Source organism: Nansenia antarctica (genome assembly GCF_963989245.1).
Source record: "Nansenia antarctica genome assembly, chromosome: 9".
In the NCBI taxonomy this organism is placed as follows: domain Eukaryota; kingdom Metazoa; phylum Chordata; class Actinopteri; order Argentiniformes; family Microstomatidae; genus Nansenia; species Nansenia antarctica.
Window position 1 is genome coordinate 21564605 of NC_137679.1, and position 22156 is coordinate 21586760.

The 22156-nt window shown below is 41.0% G+C and overlaps 3 protein-coding genes across 3 annotated transcripts; 1 reads left to right on the forward strand and 2 right to left on the reverse strand.

The window, feature by feature from the left end:
* Positions 1 to 1711: 1711 nt before the first annotated feature.
* LOC308165230 (ras-related protein Rab-8B-like) lies at positions 1712 to 3950 on the reverse strand (the record flags this gene model as incomplete). The annotated part of the gene is made up of 8 exons (XM_080539372.1): positions 1712 to 1977; positions 2143 to 2193; positions 2436 to 2501; positions 2662 to 2751; positions 2965 to 3042; positions 3239 to 3299; positions 3570 to 3630; positions 3827 to 3950. The coding sequence occupies 8 exons, from the start codon at positions 3948 to 3950 to the stop codon at positions 1885 to 1887; spliced, it is 624 nt and encodes a 207-aa protein (XP_080395498.1). The 3' UTR covers positions 1712 to 1884.
* A 736-nt stretch (positions 3951 to 4686) lies between these two features.
* LOC308165231 (small ribosomal subunit protein eS27-like) lies at positions 4687 to 6654 on the forward strand. The gene is made up of 5 exons (XM_080539373.1): positions 4687 to 4720; positions 4858 to 4971; positions 5630 to 5738; positions 6104 to 6214; positions 6458 to 6654. The coding sequence occupies exons 2-5, from the start codon at positions 4966 to 4968 to the stop codon at positions 6484 to 6486; spliced, it is 255 nt and encodes an 84-aa protein (XP_080395499.1). The 5' UTR covers positions 4687 to 4720; positions 4858 to 4965; the 3' UTR covers positions 6487 to 6654.
* A 273-nt stretch (positions 6655 to 6927) lies between these two features.
* On the reverse strand, positions 6928 to 10328 carry dnaja (DnaJ heat shock protein family (Hsp40) member A). Its single transcript, XM_080539371.1, has 8 exons — positions 10270 to 10328; positions 9813 to 9977; positions 9071 to 9248; positions 8837 to 8941; positions 8494 to 8721; positions 7988 to 8218; positions 7786 to 7886; positions 6928 to 7490 (listed from the first exon to the last, which is right to left on the reverse strand). The coding sequence occupies exons 2-8, from the start codon at positions 9942 to 9944 to the stop codon at positions 7269 to 7271; spliced, it is 1197 nt and encodes a 398-aa protein (XP_080395497.1). The 5' UTR covers positions 9945 to 9977; positions 10270 to 10328; the 3' UTR covers positions 6928 to 7268.
* Between the last annotated feature and the right edge of the window lie 11828 nt (positions 10329 to 22156).

A 22156-nucleotide genomic window follows, 5' to 3' on the forward strand; every position in this document is an offset into this window, starting at 1 on the left:
TGGAGAATCCCAGACCGTCTAGTAGTGAGGTAGATATTATTTCTGGAGCAAGTAAGGGCTCATTTGATGAGTCAAAGGAGGAGGGGAAGATGGAGATTATAAGAAAGGACTAGAGGACAAGAGAGAGGCTGAGGAGAAGAGAGAGCCAGGGGACAAGTTATCAGCTGTGCCAGACTGCTGACCAGAGTGATTGGAATGGAATCAGAGACTAAAAATACAGTCCAACCCTTCATAGACAACCACAATACTCATAGTGAATACTGGTAGTCCAGGTGTGTAGTTATTTGTTTTCTGTATAAGAGGCCATATAGAATCATTCATTGTAATTCACGTCAAATTGTTAAAAAAATATTATTAGCGTGGTCGATGTTCATTTAGAGCAGTGGGATTTGTTGCAATGTAAAAAATATACGAGAAGTGAATAATACACAGTTGTACATCTGAACATTGTGGGGATACAAATGGAAAAGGTAACTACCTCATGCTACCTAAAAAAAAAGAGTGACAATGTGAACAAATAAAAGGTTTTGGATGTATCGTGCACTGTGGCTTCCTGTACCGTACTAAATACCAAATCCTCTAAATACAACTAGACGACAAGTATAGAAATGGCATACACAACTCTGTTATACTGTTCATATTCTTTACTTTGAAACACATTCACATTTGCTTTGATATTTGACATGATTTACATTATATATTTCACAATACACATAAGCTAAAATGGAGCAGAGGTCACAGCTAAAGTCAAATAGGGCTATTGCATCAATATCAGATAAATTAGTTATTTCTATGCAGTAACAAGGTAACAGTCAGTTCACCCAAGCATACAATCTGAATCAAAGTATGATGCTGTGAGAGATGAGTATCTCTCTGGACTGATCTTCCTACTGCTGGAACAAGAATGCTCTTAAACCCTGACATAACCTTGCTGCTCTTAAACCCTGACATAACCTTGCCATCCATGGGCTTCGGGTTAGCCATGCAAAGAATGATATAGAGAACTGTGACTATATGAACCATTGGTAGATCACATACTGTAACTATAGCATCGCTTGGATGTAATGTGCTGTGTACATTACAGACAATTTGGTCAAGTGCAATTGTTTTGTTGTTGAGGGGAGCAAACTCATGACAGTGCATACTACATGTAATAATGGGCCAAACACATCGGAGTGGCTTCACAGGACAACCGCTTCCACATCTATAATTACACACATAATATCTCTGAAAGACTGCATACCATTATGACCATTTTACAGATTTCCCATTTACTTCTCTCTCATAATACTATTATTGTGCCTGTGGACTATCACACATAAACAATTAAATATCAACACATGACACATGAATATACAGTATGTATATCACTCGCACGCTCTCTCTCTCTCTCTCTCACACACACACACACACACACACACACACACACCCACACACACACCCACCCACACACACACACACACACACACACACACACACACACACACACACACACACAGAGCTTGAACAACTGTTTTCAATTAATTCAAAAGTGATTCATTCACAAATAATGTAGGAGAGCTCAATAAGATCCCTCAGCAAACACACACCAGGATGTCCAGTGTGCGACAGAGAGGCATTAACATACGTCCTTGCTCCTCTTGACCAGCAAGAGCTGCATGGGGGTCCCACCCAAGTCACAAGACTGGGTTGAGGTATCCAACTTGATTGTTCCAGGACATTTGTTAAAACTCCTCTTCTGTTGTTCTTGGATGTTGAAATGGGATCACAACCATCCATAGTCCGTGGGAGTCTCAGTCATTGGAACATCTTCTCAGCAGCTGAACACTGCAGCTTTAAGGTTGTCGGAGAAACCACCCTGAATAGCACTGCAGGCATGGACCTCTAGAGCAGTGAACACTTGAACATTTTGATTCTCTTTGACCTTTTCTCTGTCATTTTGACAGACCCGCCACCTCCTGGTGGATTGCTGTCGCTCTGGGAGAGAGAAAAAAAAAAAGGGGAATTAAGTCTAAAGTAAGGTGAACAACACACAACATGTGTGAACTGAGAGTTACTGTCCATATGTAACATATTACATGTATGTAACATTGTGTATTTTTGGCAAACGGCAAATGATCTCCATTATTTTGCTACACTCACCGTTTTACTGCTTAGGTTTTCCATGATGTCTCTTCCCAGAGTATAAAAAGCCTAAGAGGACAATGAGACACATGGAATGGAATGGACGGTGTCGGTGTCATGGAATATTGTTATTAATTAACAGTTTAGAATGGAATAAAAATTACTCATCAGGTTGATCTTAAAACCCATAGTGAAATGTAAAAGTATGTGTTCTCATCTAGCAATTATGATGATGATGATTATGATGATTAACAATAATAATAATAATAATAATAGTAATTTGTAAAAATACATATTTTAATTAAACATACCTCTTCCACGTTCAAGCTGGACTTGGCACTAGTTTCCAAGAACTTTACTCCATGATCTATTGCTAACTGAGAAAATTACACACACACAACATTTAAGAAAAGTGGTATAGGCTACATAGCCATTTTGACCATTGACCACTAGCCATTTTGATCTCCCAAAAATAAGGTATAATTTAATGTGCCTTTATTCCTTTACCATTGGTAATGAGTTGTCAGGCAGACTCACCTTTTCTCCTCTGTCTTTGGACACCTGTCTCCTGTCAATCATGTCACATTTGTTACCCAGGATCATCTTCTCTACATCTGATGACGCATGCTAGGGACAGTTGAAACAGGCATGATGAAAGCAAGCAAGAACAAAAGTGAATGTAACGTTCCAACGTTTAAGGAGCCTCTCCTTTCAGGTGATAATGCAACACAAATGATATCATATGTCAGCAATGCAGGAGTTTAATATGTTTGAGACACTGAAAAAACTATTAATTAATTAAATTAAACTTGCTGTTTTTAATATTCAGGAACAACTCACCTCTTCAATATTACGGATCCAGTTTTTTATGTTCTCAAAAGACTTCTCGTTGCTAATGTCATAGACTAACATAATGCCCTGCAAAGTACCAGAAACAAATCAAGCAGAGAGAAAGCTGTGTACACACTAATGTCTTACTATAAGACTAAACACACCAAAGGTGCCATAATAAACCACTTGACCACAAAGAAACACATTGATATTCAAGGCAGTGATGTTAGGTGTGTTTAGGGAATAGAGGACACTGGTGCAACAAGAGCTGTGAGGGTCTTACCATGGCTCCTCTGTAGTATGCTGTGGTGATCGTTCTAAATCTTTCCTGTCCTGCTGTGTCCCTGTGAAAAGTACACAGAGAGATAAAACTGTCATGCTGCAGCCAGTGAGTGGAGCCATCTTGGTCTTTGTGCCTTTTTTATGGAACAAAATGAAACAACAATATAATGGATGGTGAGCATGTTTGATTCTGAGTCCTTTTGACAGAAAATGTCATGTGCTATTAAAAGCATGCATAACGTCTCGTGCCATTATAAACGTGATACAGGTTTTTAAATGCATGGTAGGCTATGACCTAGTCCTAGGGGGACAGAAAAAGCAAACCAACTTACCATATCTGAAGCTTTACTCTCTTCCCATTTAACTCGATTGTTCTGATTTTGAAGTCAATACCTGAAACCGCAAAGGTCGAAGATGGGATATTATTCAGCATTCACACAAAAAAAATGTAATACTCAAATGTGCGCCAAAAGCAACACATTCCTGCTTTTCCGCCATCAATTAGTGAAGGGTTTATCTATGCCCCATTATAGGCATTAAGTGCTGCACGCTACCGCAGACCATAAGCCTAGGGAGACGGCCGACTGACCTATTGTTGATATAAAGGTGGTATTGAACGCGTCTTCGCTGAACCTGAAGAGTAGACATGTCTTTCCTACTCCGCTATCTCCGATAAGCAGGAGTTTGAAAAGATAATCGTACGTCTTCGCCATTCAGACCCAGTATTATACTAACAGTATGAAGCCTGGTCACAGCAGCTGTCAGACAGGCGGAGAGGAGCGTCGGGATGTGTGACGTCAACAAAAATCGTTTCTTACAGGAACTACACTGTTTTCGTGGTCTATGTAGTTTTCTGTATTTAGTTGCCATCCATTGTAGCAAGGGTCTTTTTGAACAGGCCCACAAAATTGCTTATGCAGTTTGTGATATGGAAGCATATGGAAGCTAATCAATAGAGTCTCTGTTTGGTGTTTACTGAATAGAGCGCAATTTAAAAAAAAAAAATACATCCCTTCTTACAATGCCATTAAGGTAGATACGAGTCCTTATTATTTCTCCTAAAATTAGGTTTGCAAACGTAGATGATATGCCCCGGACATGCCCTTCTGAGACATGTCTTTTGATACAATTAAATTAATAAAAAATTATTCATTTCTTCAAAAGTCAATTTTCCCTGAATGAGACTACTATTTTTATTAGTTCTCAGCATTATGAAAACATTCTAAGGTTAGAAAAAAAACTCCCCAACTAAATAAAGTAAGCTCAAATGTGCTTGCTTGTAACTCCTGAAGTAGGCTTTGGCCACCGTTTTTAAACCTGTGTTACACTCTGTACTTTTTAAAAGACTTTCTTTGCATTAGCTATACTGTATCTACAGAGGTTTTAAACATAATCTTAGCTGTAGCTACTGCTATTGAGGAAGTACCATATGATGGTTGCCAGATTGGATTTTATTATCAAGAAATCTCTAGAGAAACGAAAAGTATGAACATTTCCTTTGGCGGTATTTGTATGTCTTTGATAGTTTTTTTTATTTTGTTTTTTATTTGTTCTTACATGTAGTTTAAAAATAAACAGCATGCGTTTGAGCGCTAATATCTGTAATATGGATTTATGAAGCTGAAGCAGAGACGCATACACGGTATTTGGCTAAAGGCAACCTTCCTACTTGGTAAACCTCGGACCAATCAAAACTGCCCGTGTACGGAGAGCTTTCACACGGTGAAAATGCCTGTAAGTACAATAAACAAGTTATCGCCTAATATATAGTAGTTATTCGTCGCTGACAGTGGCTTATTTTTCTATTTAATGAAACGCGGTTCCACATTTGCTATGTGCATTATCAGGTCATTTGTAACCACATGTTAAGAAGTGTATTGTAGCGGCACATGGCACGATGGCTAACTAACAGCTAACCAGCTATCAAGCTAGGTAGCTAGAGCCTCGCAGAGCCTAGCAGCAACTGCGCACGTATGAAAGTTTACAACCACCTGTGATCAAATATATGTAGTTTTAAGTGCATGTTACAAGTGGCCACAACCATTTGGACATCTTTCGTTTGTGTTTTTTCCAAACACCCCTTTGGGGCCGCAGTGGCATATGAACAACATGTCTGCATCTGCCATGCGTTGTTTGCCAAATATACTAGTTAGCAACACAGCTAGCTAACACGAGTTGGTTTCAGGTGGATCCTAGATAAAAGCCAACAGTTGAAAAACATAACAATGACAAAACGGTCCCGTTTTGTTATTACAGTCCGATCCTGCTGACTACTGTCATGGCAATGCAGCTGTGCTCTGGCATATGGTCACAACTTTTTGTAATGACAGCTTGTACATTATTATTGTGATGCATGCTGGGCCTCAACCATCCATTTGTTTTGTTATTTCAGTTGGCCCAAGACCTTCTCCATCCTTCTCTCGAGCAAGAGAGAAGGCAGCATAAGAAAAAGCGTCTTGTGCAGTGCCCAAACTCTTACTTCATGGATGTGAAGTGTCCAGGTATTTTTATTATCCAATCAAATTGTATATGTCAAGGCGAAAAGTATATATATATATATATGCTGGGTCTGATATATATATATGTTACGGTACATGTGGGAATACGGTACAGGTGGGAAAAATAGGGTTAGGGTTAGGTGCTACATGCTGGCATGTCTAACCCTAACCCTACCCTTACACCTAGCACCTAACCCTAACCCTAGTTTTCCCACATGTACCGTAACATATATATTAATCTGTGCATATTATGTAGGGCTAATATATTCAACAATCTCTCTCATTGAGATCGAACATTTAAGGGGTTTTGAACAGCGAACAAGAGGTCCCAGTATTTTATATTTTATATGCTATTTGTTTTCTTTTAGGCTGCTACAAGATTACTACCGTATTCAGCCATGCCCAGACTGTGGTGCTGTGTGTGGGATGCTCAACAGTACTCTGCCAGCCAACTGGTGGAAAGGCCAGACTAACGGAGGGTGGGTTCATCAGTCTTACGTTATAGCATGTTTATACAGTAGTAACACATGCACACCAGTTACAAATTAATCAAATCAGTCCCTTCAAATTCAACAATACTTAAAGCATGCCATGTAATCTTACTGACTTTCCAGATATTTACCATAATACCAACACTGTTCTGTGCACAATAGCCTAGGGATGAGGTTAGTAGGATATTGTTGCTTTAATGCTAAGTGTGTTGAACTCTTGTTGTTTTCCAGGTTGCTCTTTCAGGAAAAAGATGCATTGAAAAGGATGACGTCTTGTTGAACCTTCACATCATGCCACTGATCAATGCCTTAATGATTCATTGATTGAAATGAATAATTAACTGAAATGTAATATCTCCAATAGTACATGACAGTACTCTTCTTACCGTCATTGGTCCACTCCACCAGAATAAAGCCATTCACTTGCTTTTATGAGAAGGCCATGTGACTTTGTGATGTGTAAAAGTAATGACAGGGGTTTCAACTAATGATTTTTGTAACATAAAAACTGATGTGCAAATTGCATAATGGTTTGTATAAACAATAAAGATTGAACTGAAAATCATATGCAGAGAGAATAAATATGTGGGACTGTTGAATATATTGTAATTCTTGGGAGGTTTTAATTGAGAAAGAATAAATACATTTCAAAGACTGAGTGAAACATATTGGTCATCAGAGAGTAAAATTACCTTCATAGAAAGCATACAGGTACCCCTTTCAGTGAATGAATTAAACATAACATGAACTGATCCATAAAAATAATTATGCACATACACCAAACATGGAGAAAATGCAAATAAATCTACAGTAGGTGTTCCAAAGGATTTAGCAGTTGCATTTTAGGTGTGGTGTTGCTCCTAGACTATTCAGTGTGTAATTTGGCATTTCTGTGTAGCACTTGGGAAAGGTTTACAGTTGTAAAAGGAACATTAATAGCCAAATAAAGCTTAAATCAGACCCAGTCCTCAAGCAACACAATTTGATCTTATTTGTTGAGAGATTATTTCTATGCATGAGGGGTAGTTAGCATGTGTTACATTTACTGAGTCTGACATTGCACCCCCTGTCTTGGACCCTCATCATCATCGTCCTTGTCATAAGCCTCCCCTCTGTGACTTCTTTCTTGAGATTCATCATCCATTTCACTGAGATCTACTTCCTCCATGTCATCAGAAACCATAGGGTCATCCCTGACAGGGAGCAGCTCTTCCAGCTGGGGCATCAGGTGTTCTGGGAGCCAGTGTTTATCTGGGAATACCACCTGAGAGGGAACCACATGGATTGGTGAGAACAGGGGAGGTGGAAATCAGAGGACAGGCTCATTGTACATGGAATGGAATAAAGTATGGTCATTATTCCTTATTCCATTCCATGCAATTCAATTAGCTCGTTCTCTTGATTTCTACCTCTATCAGCCTCTCCTAGGAGAGAAGTAACCCTGAGTGAACAATCTCATCTTCTTAAGCCATGTCGACGGTACTTGAACCAGAAAATGTGATGGCAGGAATGGAACTCTGTGCCACTGCATTTCTGCAGTCAGACAAATTAAAGCTTACCTGGAACTGAATGATGAGCTGCCCTTTGTCAAAAGGTTCTTTGTAAATTGGCATGCCTTCATTGTGAACACATTTGATATCGTTGTGCTTCACCACTTCACCTGGAGAAAAAGACCGGCACACATTAACAACTTGCACTTTAAAAACACATTAGGCCTGCTATGAAACCATGATTCCGATTCCAATTCCAAATTTGACAAACCTGCCAGTGAGCTAATGATGAGAGTTCTATTATCTAAAGTGTGGATCGTCTTCTTGAACCCACAGAGCGCTTCAACTAGTTTGAGGTCCATCTTCATGATCAGATTATCCTCCTGTCTCTGGTACACATCATGCTCCTTCTGATCCAGCACTATGACAACATCACCAGGTTCCAATCCAGGTTCCTGGTCTCCCTCTCCAGTGAATGTGATTCTCTGGCCATCCTTCATACCTACACATGACACAAAATCCAGTGGTGAGTCCAGTGACATAGCTAAATCCTCTTGCTTACTACATCTGTTTCCTGTAGAATTATAACCTCAGTAACCTTTTCAGCATAATGACAGTCAACAGCTCTATCAAGCTAGATGGAGCTATTGCTACAATTCACTTTAAGCTTGTAGCATGAATCTAACCATTCAACACTTCAGCACTTCTTGCCTTGATTCATCCATCCTCTATTTTTCCAATCTATGTACATATGTCTTAACAAGGAAAGAGTTGAACCTTTGTCAATGTGCACTTGCAGAATCTTCTTCTTGCGCTCCACTTTGTGCCCATTGCAGTTCTTGCAGCGATCCTTGGCACTGAACCTTTCCCCCTGACCCTGGCAGTCAGAGCACACACTTTGGATCTGCTGGAGCATGCCTGGCCCAATCTGCTGCACCTGAATAGTAACTCCCCTTCCTTTGCAGTGTGAACACTTCTCCAAAGCTCCTTTTTTACCTCCATAACCTGCAATAAACAGAATATAACTAAGTTTAAGTCATTAACTTTAAGGCTGGGACAACTGAAAAGGGAGAACACAAGAACAGATGGGGTAGCATTATTTACATTTGGTTTAACTTACCATCACATTTTTCACAGATCACATTTTTTTGGAGGCCAAGTTTCCTAGTTGTTCCATTGTACATCTCCTCCAGTGTGGCACTGAGCTGATGAACCACATTTTTGCCTAAATAAAAACATGAATAATAGTAACAATAGTTAGCATCTGACATTCTGAGACAAGTTCTGAGAGTCCAGTGATTAAAAAAGCTATGTGTGGCTGATAAACTATAGAGAATGTGAACATGTGACATACCTCTCCTTTCTCTCTGTGTTCTGCCTCCACCTCCAAAAAACATGTTGAATATGTCCATAGGGGAGCCGCCTCCTCCCCCTGCGCCTCCATCCTTGATGGCTTGCTCCCCTCCTTGGTCATACAAGTCTCTCTTCTTTGCATCTGACAGAACTTCATATGCTTGGGATATGTGCTTAAACTGTGTAATGAAAGAGGTTAGCACAAAATAAAGTTAATAAATAAATATCATGTATTGAGTGTTAATACAGTGAGATTTAAAGCATTGACACTAATTTCAAGATAACCAGGTCCTACTTCAAATTAGATGTCCTAAAACCAATTGACCACATATCATATTGTTTATATATAGGCCTATTATAGTTAGTTACAAGCTCAAGTGTAGTTAACATGGTTATTGGCAAAACAGGTTAACTGATTTGTTACCGAGCTAGCTCAGCTGAGCAGAGGAGGCATAGCCAACATGAATTAGCCATCATACAAACAGTAGTACACTAATCGTGGGACTCTTTCTTACTTGTTTAGAAGAGAACACATCTTAAAATGGTAGCAAAGCAGGTTCATGTTATTCTCAAAAACCACTCAGCTATTGAAAGTATAATCAGTTACTGCAATCCGAAGTAATAGCGGAGGTGGAACCCACTCCGAGGTCAGTCCAGAAAGTTCCTGACATTCTGTCGCTGTCAATTAAGAAGCCATGCGAAGTTTAAAATAGACACGGACACTCCACGAGTAGGCACCTCACCTTCTCTCCTTCACTGGGGTTCTTGTCCGGGTGGTATTTTAATGCCAGTTTTCGATAGGACTTTTTTATTTCGTCTGGTGTGGCTTTAGGGTTCACACCTAAAATGTCGTAATACTGAGTTTCTCGAACCATCTTCAAAACAGGACCTTGTCAAGCTGAAATGAACTAAAGATAGACACGAAGACACCACATTCACAATGAGCTACAGCAAATTCACTGTCAATGTTAACCACTGCAGGCAAAAGGAGAAAGGGAACAATGGTTATTTATGACTGTACTACTATGTAATCTGTATGTCTCAGCTCAGCTAGCTTAGCTCAGCTGGCCACATGTTCCTTCATTCAATCTGCACAACGTTACCAATGATCGTCAACAGCAAGAGAGCAATATGGCATTTGTCAGTAAAGTGTATTTCTTTGTATTTTTATATATAGCAGTAAGAAAAATAACCATTTACCGTTCTGGTAACTACCGGTGTCGCGTCCGACTCTTCCTGGGCTCACAGTCACAGAGAAGGAAGATGGCTGATTATTTATAGCGCGTGAGGGCAGAACTTTCTGGAGCGCCTTGCAGATACGCCGGAAATACGGTTGTGCGATCTAGCAACTGTAGCTAGGCAAAGCAAGCAAGCAAAAAACGAGAAAAATAAATAAGATGTATTTGTATGGGAATGTAATGCAAAACGTATTGGACAAGATAACGATTTTATGTCATTTAGCATATTTACTGAACTGCGAATAAGTATATATGTGTTATGTGTTATATATGTGTTCATTGTTGTTCCGTAGATTTGTACTCCTAGGGACTAACTCAGATTGGTAGGCTATACATTTTTAGACATTAAATTGTAGGTTTTAAATTAATGACATATAGCTTTGTTGTTTCTTGAAGAATATAACTTAGAAATACCTCATGAGACATTCAACTGTCTTACTCCATCAGAACACAAAATAATGGCCACCATGAATCGATTACAGTGAAATATAATTTACAAAAACAAAAAATTTAGTTTTTGGATACTGAGGTCTATAAAGAGGAGGGGGCTCGGAGGTTGGGAACGAGGGTGTTCTTCAAGCCGACGGACACTCATGCCCTACTGCACAAATCCAGTTACCACCCTAGACACACCTATAGGGGAATTGTAAAATCTCAATTAATAGGGTTCCATCGGATTTGTGCAGTGGAGGCGGATGTCCAGTCGGCAACCAGAACCCTCTTCCAAGCCCTGCTACCCAGGGGATATAGCAGGACTTTCCTCCGGAGTCCGGACCATCAAAGCTGAGGTCCAGCTAAACTTTAGTAGGGGGGATAGACCTGCAAAAGAAGGGGACAATTGCAGGATAATTCCTTTTGTTTCCACGTTCTCCCCATCCTCGATGGAACTTAATAAAATGATTAAAATCCAATGTAAAAGGACTCAAGATATCGTCGAACCGCTGGTGGATTTTAAAATCATTGCAGCCTTTAGGAGGAATACAAATATAAAAGATTTGCTAGTATGCAGCATTAAAAATTGATAAACAAGATAAACTAAAAAGACATTTAAAAACACCAAAATACATTACGAACATATATACAGACAAAGGGGCTCCAATCTGGAATGTTCTGGGTTTGGAGTCCTCAAACCTGGTATATGGAATAAAATGTGGGGTCTGTTCTAAATGGTACATTGGTGAAACTAAGAACAAACTTTGTGAACGTTTAAAACAGCACCTTTACAGGGTAAATCGTATTGAGGAATCCACCCTACTGTACGAACATTTTAGAGATCATGGTAGGGAGAATCTCCTGATTGTAGGCCTGGAATCTGGAACCTGTTGGTCAAAAAGACAGAGAATGATGAGGGAAAGACACTGGATTAAAGAACTAAACACAATTTCACCCAGTGGTTTAAATGACATATAAAAACTTACCTCTCATTTAATATGTACACTGAAAAAAAAAGTATTTTGAATTTACTTGATTTTAATGTGCACATCAGTCCCACATGATCAGAATATGGGCAACTGATGTAATTATTTCTTGTCAAACCAAAGTATCTCATTCAGATCAGTCCCACATGATCAGAATATGGGCAACTGATGTAATTATTTCTTGTCAAACCAAAGTATCTCATTCACATTAGACTGCTTAAAATAATTATGTTGATGCAACATAATATTTGTCAGTTATTGTAATATCAATGTATTGTGTAATGTTTAAGTAATTTCATCTTGTCCACGGTACCTGATTTTCAACTCTAACTCCAACTTGATTTCTTAATGCCAAATTATTCAACGGTATTTTGTAACTTTAAAGCAATTTCATTATGTCCCTGGTAGCCAAGTTAGGTCAGTAAATCAAACTTGATTTGTTAAAGTTAATTCTATACAAATGTATTGTAGACATCGGTTCTGTTTAAGTGTGTGCAAATACAAAATAATAAATGTAAAATAACTGATTTGCATTGATGAAAAAAGGCAGAGTCAGTTCTGTACAAAAATTTGCTACATTTATTTTTGTAACATCAGGTCAATCATGAGAAAAAAGTTTGCCAAAAAAGTGCACGAGAGAGAGAGACAGCAGGAGAGTAACAGGAATTGCTCTATAATGGACTACATGTCTCTGACTTTCACTGAGAGCCTGAGTAGGTCAATGTCAAATGATCACCGTAACACATACCCACTCCAGTTGCTCATGACTTGTGGATGCGTTCTTGGTAAAACTGCTCTGCTTGCTCCGGAGAGTCAAAAAAGTGGTCCACGCCGTTGAAGGTGATGCGCAGTCGGGCAGGGTACATCACGCCAAACCGTATGCCTTTTGTGAGAGAAAATTATTATATGTAAAAGACATTCTTCTACATTTAAGATTCAAACTTTGGATGTCTTGGGGCAAAGCTATGTAAGCTGATTTCCTGTTTGTTATCACACAATAGAACCGGTTTCTCTGCTTGAAGCTTGACATCGGCTGGACGGCGGACACATTTAAATGATTACAAAGACCTGATTGCCCTCTTTTGTCCCGGAGTGGACCAAACCATCTAGAGCAGTTTCGGACCTTTGTGTCGCCCCAGACCCAGTGCTCTAAGACCAGACTGAACCAGTTGTGGCCATTGTGTTCCGTTTTCACCTTTTGTCTGTCTGGGAGAAAGTGGGGGCCGCTTCCCACCTAGCCTTCATCATAATCATCTTCATCAAATGTACAGGTCCACACCCATTGCTCATGATTGGTCTAAACCTCACCTGAGGGCGGACCCCTTACCTGAAGGTACCTGTTTGTATAAATACTCAGATGAAATGAATGATCTTTACTTTTACGAGGAACTTTCACTGTTAAGACCTATCTGACGTGCTTGTAAACTTCCTCCTTCTGCAGAAGATTATTAAATATCTTTTCTTATACATCTTGAAACGAAACAGGCTGCCATTATTGAATCATTTACTCTAACACTTTGCGGTAGAGCGAGGACTTCACTGCGTTGAAGGCGGCTCTCCTCTTGGCCACAGACGCGCTAAAGTCCACGTAAAACGTAATGCTGTGACCCTGGTAGATCATGTCGCGGTGTTCTTTTGCCCAGCGCAGCACTCTCTCCTTCTCAATGTAGCGATGAAAACGCACAATCACAGGACGAGATCCCTGTCGGGGTTTGGGTCCGAGGCTGCGATGAGCGCGGTCGAGTTCAGGGCCATCCTCCGGTAGCGTATCCCCGACCACCTCCCTGAATAACCCCGACATGAATAGTCGCGCGTCCTTGCCTTCCCCTCGGGGAGACCAACTATTCGCAGGTTCTGGCGCTTTGAGCGAGAGACCAGGTCCTCCACTGCACCTCGGAGTGTGGTGCGCTCCTCCGCCATCGATGCCATCTTGGACCGCAGCTCCACCACTTCTTGTTCCAGGCCTGTGATGGCGTCCGAGTGGGAAGATAGGGCCGTTTCCATCTCCGTTATTGTGGAGGAGTGTATAGCCACGGTGGAGACCACGGAGTCCAGGGAAGACTGAATTGGGGCGAGGGCTGCATTCAAAGAGGCGGTGAGCTCCGCAGTCATGCTTCTCCTGGATTTTTCCAGTTCAATTACCAGCAACTCCAGCGTAAGAGGAGAGGGCTCGGACGCCATATTGTTAGCGTTAGCTATGCCTTCGCCGGAGAAAAGTGTCTTCTGCACCGTCTTTTTAATTACTTTTTTGCTCATTCCAATGCAGGTTCAATGCTGACTTAGTTAAGACAGGCTTACACTAAATATAGACTTAGGGGATAGGCGTAATAAACTAAATATTTCGAAAATGTGCGGGAGGCAAACACCATGCGTCCATCCACTACATCGTTCAACCGGAAGTCTCCACTCATAAACATTTCTGAAGGTTGGCAGGTCTGCAATTCTTTGAAATAGCAGGATTTCCTAATGTGTTGGGGGCAGTTGATGGGACACATATTGCAATCAAAGTAAGATCATGTTCTCCTATGGCCCCCAATATATTTTCCTCCAATTGGTCCAGCTGGACAGAGGACTTCCCTCCTCCTGTCTTTTTTAAATCCCTTGCCCTCTCAGCTGCCTTATTTTTTACAATGGACTTGATGTCCGCCCACCTTTTTTTTTTTTTGCGCTGCCATCTCTTACTACCCCCCCCGCACTCCCACTGCGGAGACCGTCTGGGCAACTTTTTCCCACCCCCTCTTTTTGTTATCGGCCATCACCGATACTGTAACGGGTTCGGCACGATGGGAATCAGGTCCTGCCTGTGTGGTCTGTATCCAGGCGCAGGGTAACTATGCTGAACAGATAGAGGGACAGGCTGAATATATAAAGTTCTCTAACAGTTTCCGAATGACCTTTCCAACATAAGATGATATAATTGGTATCTTCTTATTGACATTTACAACTTAATAGATCAGTATTAAGAGGAGCTTTTTTAAACTTCGACCTTACCGACCGTTAGTTGCGTTGGTTGAAACTGGGACAGTTTTTTTGTCACACACACACGGTCCCAAGTCGCGAGCCACGTCAACCAATCAGCAATTGCCTCACAAGCAAGGGGAACAACAAGGCAAGGCAAGGCAAGGCAAGTTTATTTGTATAGCACATTTCATACAACAGGGGCAATTCAAAGTGCTTTACATGCATTATTTAAAAATACAGCAAGAGGAGCATAAGAAAATAAAAATTACAATGAATAAAAGCAAATATAAGAAGTAAATAGATAAACCATTTAAAAAGACAATAGTTAATGGAAAAAAGACATTGATAGAAGTGTTTGTGTTTAATCATAACTGATGCAAAACATGAAGGTTTTTAGCTTAGATTTAAATATTTTAAGGGTTTGGGCCTGTTTGATTTCTTCAGGGAGTTTGTTCCAGGAGCATCCAGCAGCGTGACTGAAAGCTGCTGCACCGTGTTTTGTTTTTACTCTTGGAATGATTAGCTGATTAGTCTCAGCTGACCTTAGGGACCTTGCGGGAATATAGGGTGGGAGGAGATCTGATATGTATTTTGGTCCAAGACCATTTTGTGATTTGTATGTAATTAGGAGGAGGGGAACAACCAATATAATAATCATAATAATCATAGTATAATTATTATTATACTAACCCTAATAAATAATAACATAAGATGATATAATTGGCATCTTCTTATTGACATTTACAACTTAATGGATCAGTATTAAGAGGAGCTTTTTTTAACTTCGACCTTACCGACCGTTAGTTGCGTTGGTTGAAACTGGGACAGTTTTTTTGTCACACACACACGGTCCCAAGTCGCGAGCCACGTCAACCAATCAGCAATTGCCTCACAAGCAAGGGGAACAACCAATATAATAATCATAATAATCATAGTATTATTATTATTATACTAACCCTAATAAATATAATAATATGAACCTTGTTACACATCAACTGTAAACAGAGCATACACTAAGGTTGCTAGGCAACGAATAGAGCTATATATAATACCCTTTCGGTCGCGGCTGGACTGCAGCGCTCTCCGTCACTCTCTCTTATAACAACTCCCCCTCCTACTTATGGGAAACGGTTGTGTTATCACAAAAAAAAGGTATAAACAGAACAACCACAAAGGGTCTTCAAGTACAGTATGTACGATTATACAAAAAAAAAGGCAAGACAGACCCCGTAACTTCAATGTAAATAATATATGTATTAAACCATCTCTAGGGTTTCAAGCACACACAATAAACAACAAATGAAATACAAAGGAATAACACATTCACTTCACTCCTTCAACAATAATAATAATAAACTGAATTTGTCAAGAATCATAGAGTAGGTGCTTCAAAATGTTTACAGGAGTTTAGGAGGTTTCTTTTTTCCACAGTCAACCAATTAAACAAAACAAAGTTCCCAAACAAAGTCCCAAGTTCACTCCTGTCAATGACCCGTTCAAGTCCGTTCCCTGAATCCCCCGAGGCAAAAAAGCACAATCCCCAATAGTCAGTTCATTGAGACAAACGCTCGTCAGCGTTCTCAAACAACCCCGCAAATGGATTGGCTCACCCGATTGAAGTGGTCAGTGGTAAGCGCATAGACGGATCATGAAAAAATGGGCCCCTGGGCCTGGACGTGTAGAAAGCCCCCCCCCCCCCCCCCCCTCCCCAGCGCAAACACAATTTTGTTTTAGAGCGCAAGTAAACACAATGCCAACAGCATATAAGACATAGCCTACGTTCACCTGCATCTCAACAGGTTTTACAGCGGAGGAACACTCAAAGCCAACAGCACAATAACTAGAAAAAATTCACCTGTATTTCAACGACACAGGATTTACAACACAGGCATGCCACACTCAATTGAAGCCAACAACAGTACATGTACAGTAACAAAATACACCGCTTTCAACCAAAAACTATTGGCAACACTATGGTGTCATATATAGCAACCACAGGATGGCTTTATAAGACTAAATTAATCATAAAATAGTCTTATCTTATGCAATGCATTTTTTCCTGGCTCTGCTTCGTGCAAAATCATCCACGATATCATTAAAGTGATTTGGTCAGTTCGCTCTCAATTGCCATGAGAGAAAGAGCCTTGAGACGGTGTTCCGTCATTTTAGTCCGCAATTCGTTTTTAATCCTGGACAGCACAGAGAATGACCGCTCCCCTTCGCAATTGGTTACAGGCAGAGTCAAAAATAGCCGCAGCGCAACATAGACATTTGGAAACATAGATTGCAGGCCACAATCGATAATTACGCGGAGTAGTCCTTGTGGGCTTTTATCATCTTCAGCCTTAATAAAAGATCTGTAAAAGACCTGCACCAGTGTGACCTCGTGACCTGTCCCCAGTACACAAACTTTAATGGCGCCCTCTAGTGTCTAGTTTCTATAGCCTACTCATTAATCTAATGGGAATGTAGCCTGTATTCGCATTAGAATCTGAGTAGGCTATAGAAACTATTGGGGCTTTTCCATCAGCAGCCCAGGTCGGTTCGTGTCAGGTCGGGTCGGGTCACTTCAGCCCGCTTTAGATCAGTTCTGGTTTTCCATTATACACAAACCGACCCGGACTAGTAGGAGGAGTAGACGATAGTAGGCGGAGTTACGCGTCACACGCAGCCTGGCAAAAAGCTTCCGGGTGTACACAGCAACAACAGCCGTGATTTTTTTGGAGAGAAAGAGAAAGAGAGAGAGGAAGCTATGTACACATAATAAAGTCATGTTTTTTGAACCCTTAAAACCACTGCCTTCACTTGTCTGCTTTATGAACTGTAGTATCATCATCGGGAAACGCCGACAAGACGCGAATCTACCGGCATTTGACTCATGAGTGAACGGCGAAAATGGCTGGACGGCACAGCAGCAGCAGTCATCGAGTTTACGGTTAAAAGCATAACTTCTCGGGGTGTCAGCGCGGTGGTTAAGGGCTCAAAATGACCGTATACCGATGGTGAAGTTAGCAAAGGAGTATTGTGTTTGTACCACCTCCACAGCCGGTGTTATTCACGGGCAAAGACGGTGCATAATAGCGATTTTTGTGTTATGGTTGTTGTAAATAAAAGTTCTATGATGCATTGAAATGACATTAAACTAAGATAATACGATGGTCAGCATAATTTTTCGAATCTTTATTAATAAGCTATTACAGAAACTCTAGTGAGTATCAATGCTTCATTGAATGGAAAGTCCTATCTATTCCATTCAAAGTGTTTTAGCCTTCCCCCTTTCCACTGGTAATAAGGAATTGGCAAGAATAGATCGATATAAATAGATCAACATAATGCAGCACTATCATGCACAGATCAGCCTTAAAACATGTAACGTTATATATATAACGGAGCGATGTATTTCTACGGAAAAGGCTGACTGACGCGGGCATTTGAATGGAATTCCCGGGTAGAAATATTCTCTGCCCCCGCTGTCAACACGACTTTCAACCAGCAGCAAGCGGTGCTGCGAGCAGCAGCGGCCGGGTGAACTCCCAGTTCATCGAGTTTACGGGTAAAAGCATAACTTCTCGGGGTGTCAGCGCAGTGGTTAAGGGCTCAAAATGACCGTATACCGATGGTGAAGTTAGCAAAGGAGTATTGTGTTTGTACCACCTCCACAGCCGGTGTTATTCACGGACAAAGACGGTGCATAATAGCGATTTTTGTGTTGTGCTTGTTGTAAATAAAAGTTCTATGATTCATTGAAATGACATTAAACTAAGATAATACGATGGTCAGCATAATTTTTCGAATCTTTATTAATAAGCTATTACAGAAACTCTAATGACATTTTCCTAGAGCGAATGTGGTATTTCAAGATGGCGGTTAGTGAAGAAATATATGGACATGGGATGACGATTTCCATTGACCAATCAACGGTGTGCAGCGTCACACGTCACACGCAGCCTGGCAAAAAGATCCGGATGTTAAAATGTAGTACCTGCTCTCGATGTGGAGCTAAAGAAGCGACCCGAACCGACCTGGGACGACAATGGAAAAGGGGAAAAGAAGCAGGCCGAAGCGGGCTGGCTTGCTTTGGCCTGCTTTGGCGCTGTAGTGGAAAAGGGCCATCCCAGTGCGCACCAGACGTCTGTGGACGTCTTTTTTACAGCGAAATAAGGTCCGTCCGTCTGGCCCTTATTTCCACTGAATATAGCCGTTCTATTGATTGGACCGGTACGTCCCCCACATATGAGCGAACGTGTAGTTGTGAAAATGTAAATGAAACATGCATGTAATATCAGTACTGCACTTCTGGTTGAATACTAAACTGCATTTTGTTGTATATAGTTGAATAAAAGTGAATCTAATCTATTCTGAATCTCGTCAGAGATCATTCCACGTTTGTTTGCGCTATTATTCCAATACAGCAGGTGGCGCTGTTGCAATTCTTCTTGTGTTCAAATTCGCGGGATGATTGGCCCGCGCAGATAGTGGGCTGGGTGGGAAGGCTGATTTGGCCTCTGATTGGTCACTGAGAAAACGGAAGTTAGTGTGTGATGACGTACAACCCACCGACGGCGAAGCTAACGGCTAACTACTTGCTACATTTAAGCAGAGACAAGATTTTTCATCAACGGAAGCTTAGAAAAACCCACGGTAAGATGGCACATTATATTCACTACATCCGTACATTACAGACAAGGCGATCTTAGTTTAGGAAACATCATAACCACTGTCCTGTATAGTCTTGAGGCGCTGATATTTGCAATTCCATTGTCTCACAGGAGAGAGAGACCTACGCACACACATTCTTACACGTGTACACACACACACACACACACACACACACACACACACTCACAGCTTAACCCACACTCACTCACTCACACACACACACACACACACACACACACACACACACACACACACACACAATCACAGACTCTTAACCCCCCCCCCCCACACACACACACACACACACACACACACACATGTACACACACACACACAGCTTACTCTTAACACACGTACACACACCCACATAATCACAGACACATACACAAACCCATAGTTGTACATACACTTAACCGCATAGACACACAACCAAGTCAGTACAAACACAAGTATGGCAACACCCGTAGGTCCATATTGTTGCATATAATTCTAGGAAAAATATTGCTTGACACTTCAGAGTTTTATACTATAGGTTGAACATTTTCTGTGTGACTGTCGTAATAGATTTGTGAGTGCCAGATGTTAACCTTTTTTCTTTTATTTTTTACTCTTTAGCTTTCCCAGTGGAAACTCAAACGGTTCATACTGTAATACAAGGTGAGTTGTACTGCATGCAAGGCAAAGCATGCTTATGTGACTTATTTGAAACATGATTCTCTTAATTTTTGATTCCTAGTATTTACAAAAAACATTATTCATATCTTTTACAGATGGCTTATTTAAGGGCATGGAGAAAAAGAAGGGCTGAAGTAAAAAGCCTCATCCAGTCTTACGGCATTGCGTATGAGTACATTGCTAGTACTGTGCCTCGAAGTGATCCCGCGAAGTCCAATGCAGAAAGACGCTCTGACGCACCCAGTATGGTAAGATACTGGGCTTAGCTTGACGTTTTATTACAGAGAAGTATATTAGTCTGTTCAGTTGTTCAATATGTGATATATATTTTGATTTTAGTTTTTGTAGAGCACTAAGTGTACTATTTCATAATGGTTGCAGTTCCAGACAGTGGCTGTCTCTCTCTCTCACTCACTCACTCTCTTCCCCTCTCTCTCCCACTAACTGTTTTTGAGGAATTTATCTAATATAGGTTAGTAGTGTTCAATTCCAATAAATTATGTTGCTTTGTCCTCTACAATTCTAAATAGTTCCCCATTGCTTCTTTTTGATTTAGCCTAAATTCAGCTTAAATGTTTGTTGGTATTTAGGCCTACTGTCACTAAATATTAGTCTTCATGTCCAATTTTCCGAATTTAAGTGTGTTATGGAGAAGCTGCTTGCTATTCATGAGGAGGTCCGCCGCATGGGGAGAGCAGAGCCACACGCCTCGGTTTGTCATATCATCAACAGAATGGAAGAGATGGAGCAGTTCAACAACCTGGAGGAGAGGCTACAACGTGAGGAAGAGAAGAAACTGATGGTGACATTTGATTTACATTACATCAATTTCATTTAGCTGACGCTTTTATCCAAAGCGACTTACAAATTGTGTTTTAAGTTGATGCGCAAGTAAATGGCATAACATCAGGTAAAATGTTTATTCTTGATTATTTGATTATTTTCCACTCAGATTTCACAGCTAAGCAAGATTGGAGGAAAGGATGTGAAGGACTGCGCAAATAAGATCATGGACAGGTATGCTACATTGTGAATATATTGTGGTACCCCGAATGGGAAACAAGGTGGAGCACAGCAATCGAATGTGTTACTTGTTTGGGATAGGTGTTGGTGAAAGTTTGGGTTTTGATAGTACTGTACACAGGAGTACTGTACACAGGAGTACTGTACAAGTATTGCCCAAAACAATGGAAACACCACTCCATAAAACAAAGCCGCTGCCACATTTTCCACTTGTCTCTTCCTAGATTGTCTTTTCAATAACTTTTCTGTACTTATAGGCTTTTCACCAACAACCTCATGTCCAAGTTCAACATGAAGGGTCATCGCTCGAAGACCGCTTTTCAACCAACCAACCTCTACACCGTTCTGAATGGTATGGCTAATTTGGAGATTGTGAAAGCAAAATCGCATCCTGTTGTGTGCTGTTCTTGTTAAATTGTTATTGCGTCAATTTCTGCAGTAAATGTCCTTACGGATGCTTTTAGTCTACTAACGTAAACTTTTAAATGTGAGCTCGCAAGATCAGTATGGTCTCAAGGCTAAACTGATCCTAGATCAACACTCCGTCTCTGAGATGATTAATAAATAGGGGCCCTAGTTCAAGAAACATACTTTATGACACACCATATGCTCTGCCTATAAAATGTGCGCTGAAGTTGCAGAAAGCATGTTTTGTGTAATATAACTATATATATATATATATATGTCTTTTGGTGTTACAGCTGCAGTCAAGAAGTGGGATTCTAAGGCCACGGACCACATGATTAGGCTCGCTGTTGGGGACCACCTCAAGCACGCGCCTGGAAGATCGGGAGGTGGTGGTTACAGCACTGTAGTGCAGCCCAGAGCAGAGGTGCCACAAGCATAGAGAAGCAACCTGCCTACCTGCAAGTGATGGTCACCCCTCAAACTCCATCCCGCCCCCTCCGCCCCTCCACATCTGCCGGCCGACTGGCCCCACCATCATTACGCCAACGCGGCTGCCATGGTGCCCGGTCACGTCTCTTCTCGATACTGGCTCCCCGCTGGTGGAACGAACTTCCCACGGCTGTCAGAACTGCAGAGTCACTCCCCATCTTCCGTCGGAGACTGAAGACCCATCTCTTAATTGTAAGTCGCTTGGGAAAAAAGCGT

Coding starts and splice junctions, on each gene's coding strand:
- dnaja (XM_080539371.1), bottom strand. CDS start 9,944: ATGGTTCGAGAAACTCAGTATTACGACATTTTAGGTGTGAACCCTAAA. Junction 8,942..9,070: donor AACACAGAGAGAAAGGAGAG/GTATGTCACATG, acceptor GTTTTTATTTAG/GCAAAAATGTGGTTCATCAG. Junction 7,887..7,987: donor CATCATTAGCTCACTGGCAG/GTTTGTCAAATT, acceptor CTTTTTCTCCAG/GTGAAGTGGTGAAGCACAAC.
- LOC308165231 (XM_080539373.1), top strand. Junction 5,739..6,103: donor CATGGATGTGAAGTGTCCAG/GTATTTTTATTA, acceptor GTTTTCTTTTAG/GCTGCTACAAGATTACTACC. Junction 6,215..6,457: donor AAAGGCCAGACTAACGGAGG/GTGGGTTCATCA, acceptor GTTGTTTTCCAG/GTTGCTCTTTCAGGAAAAAG.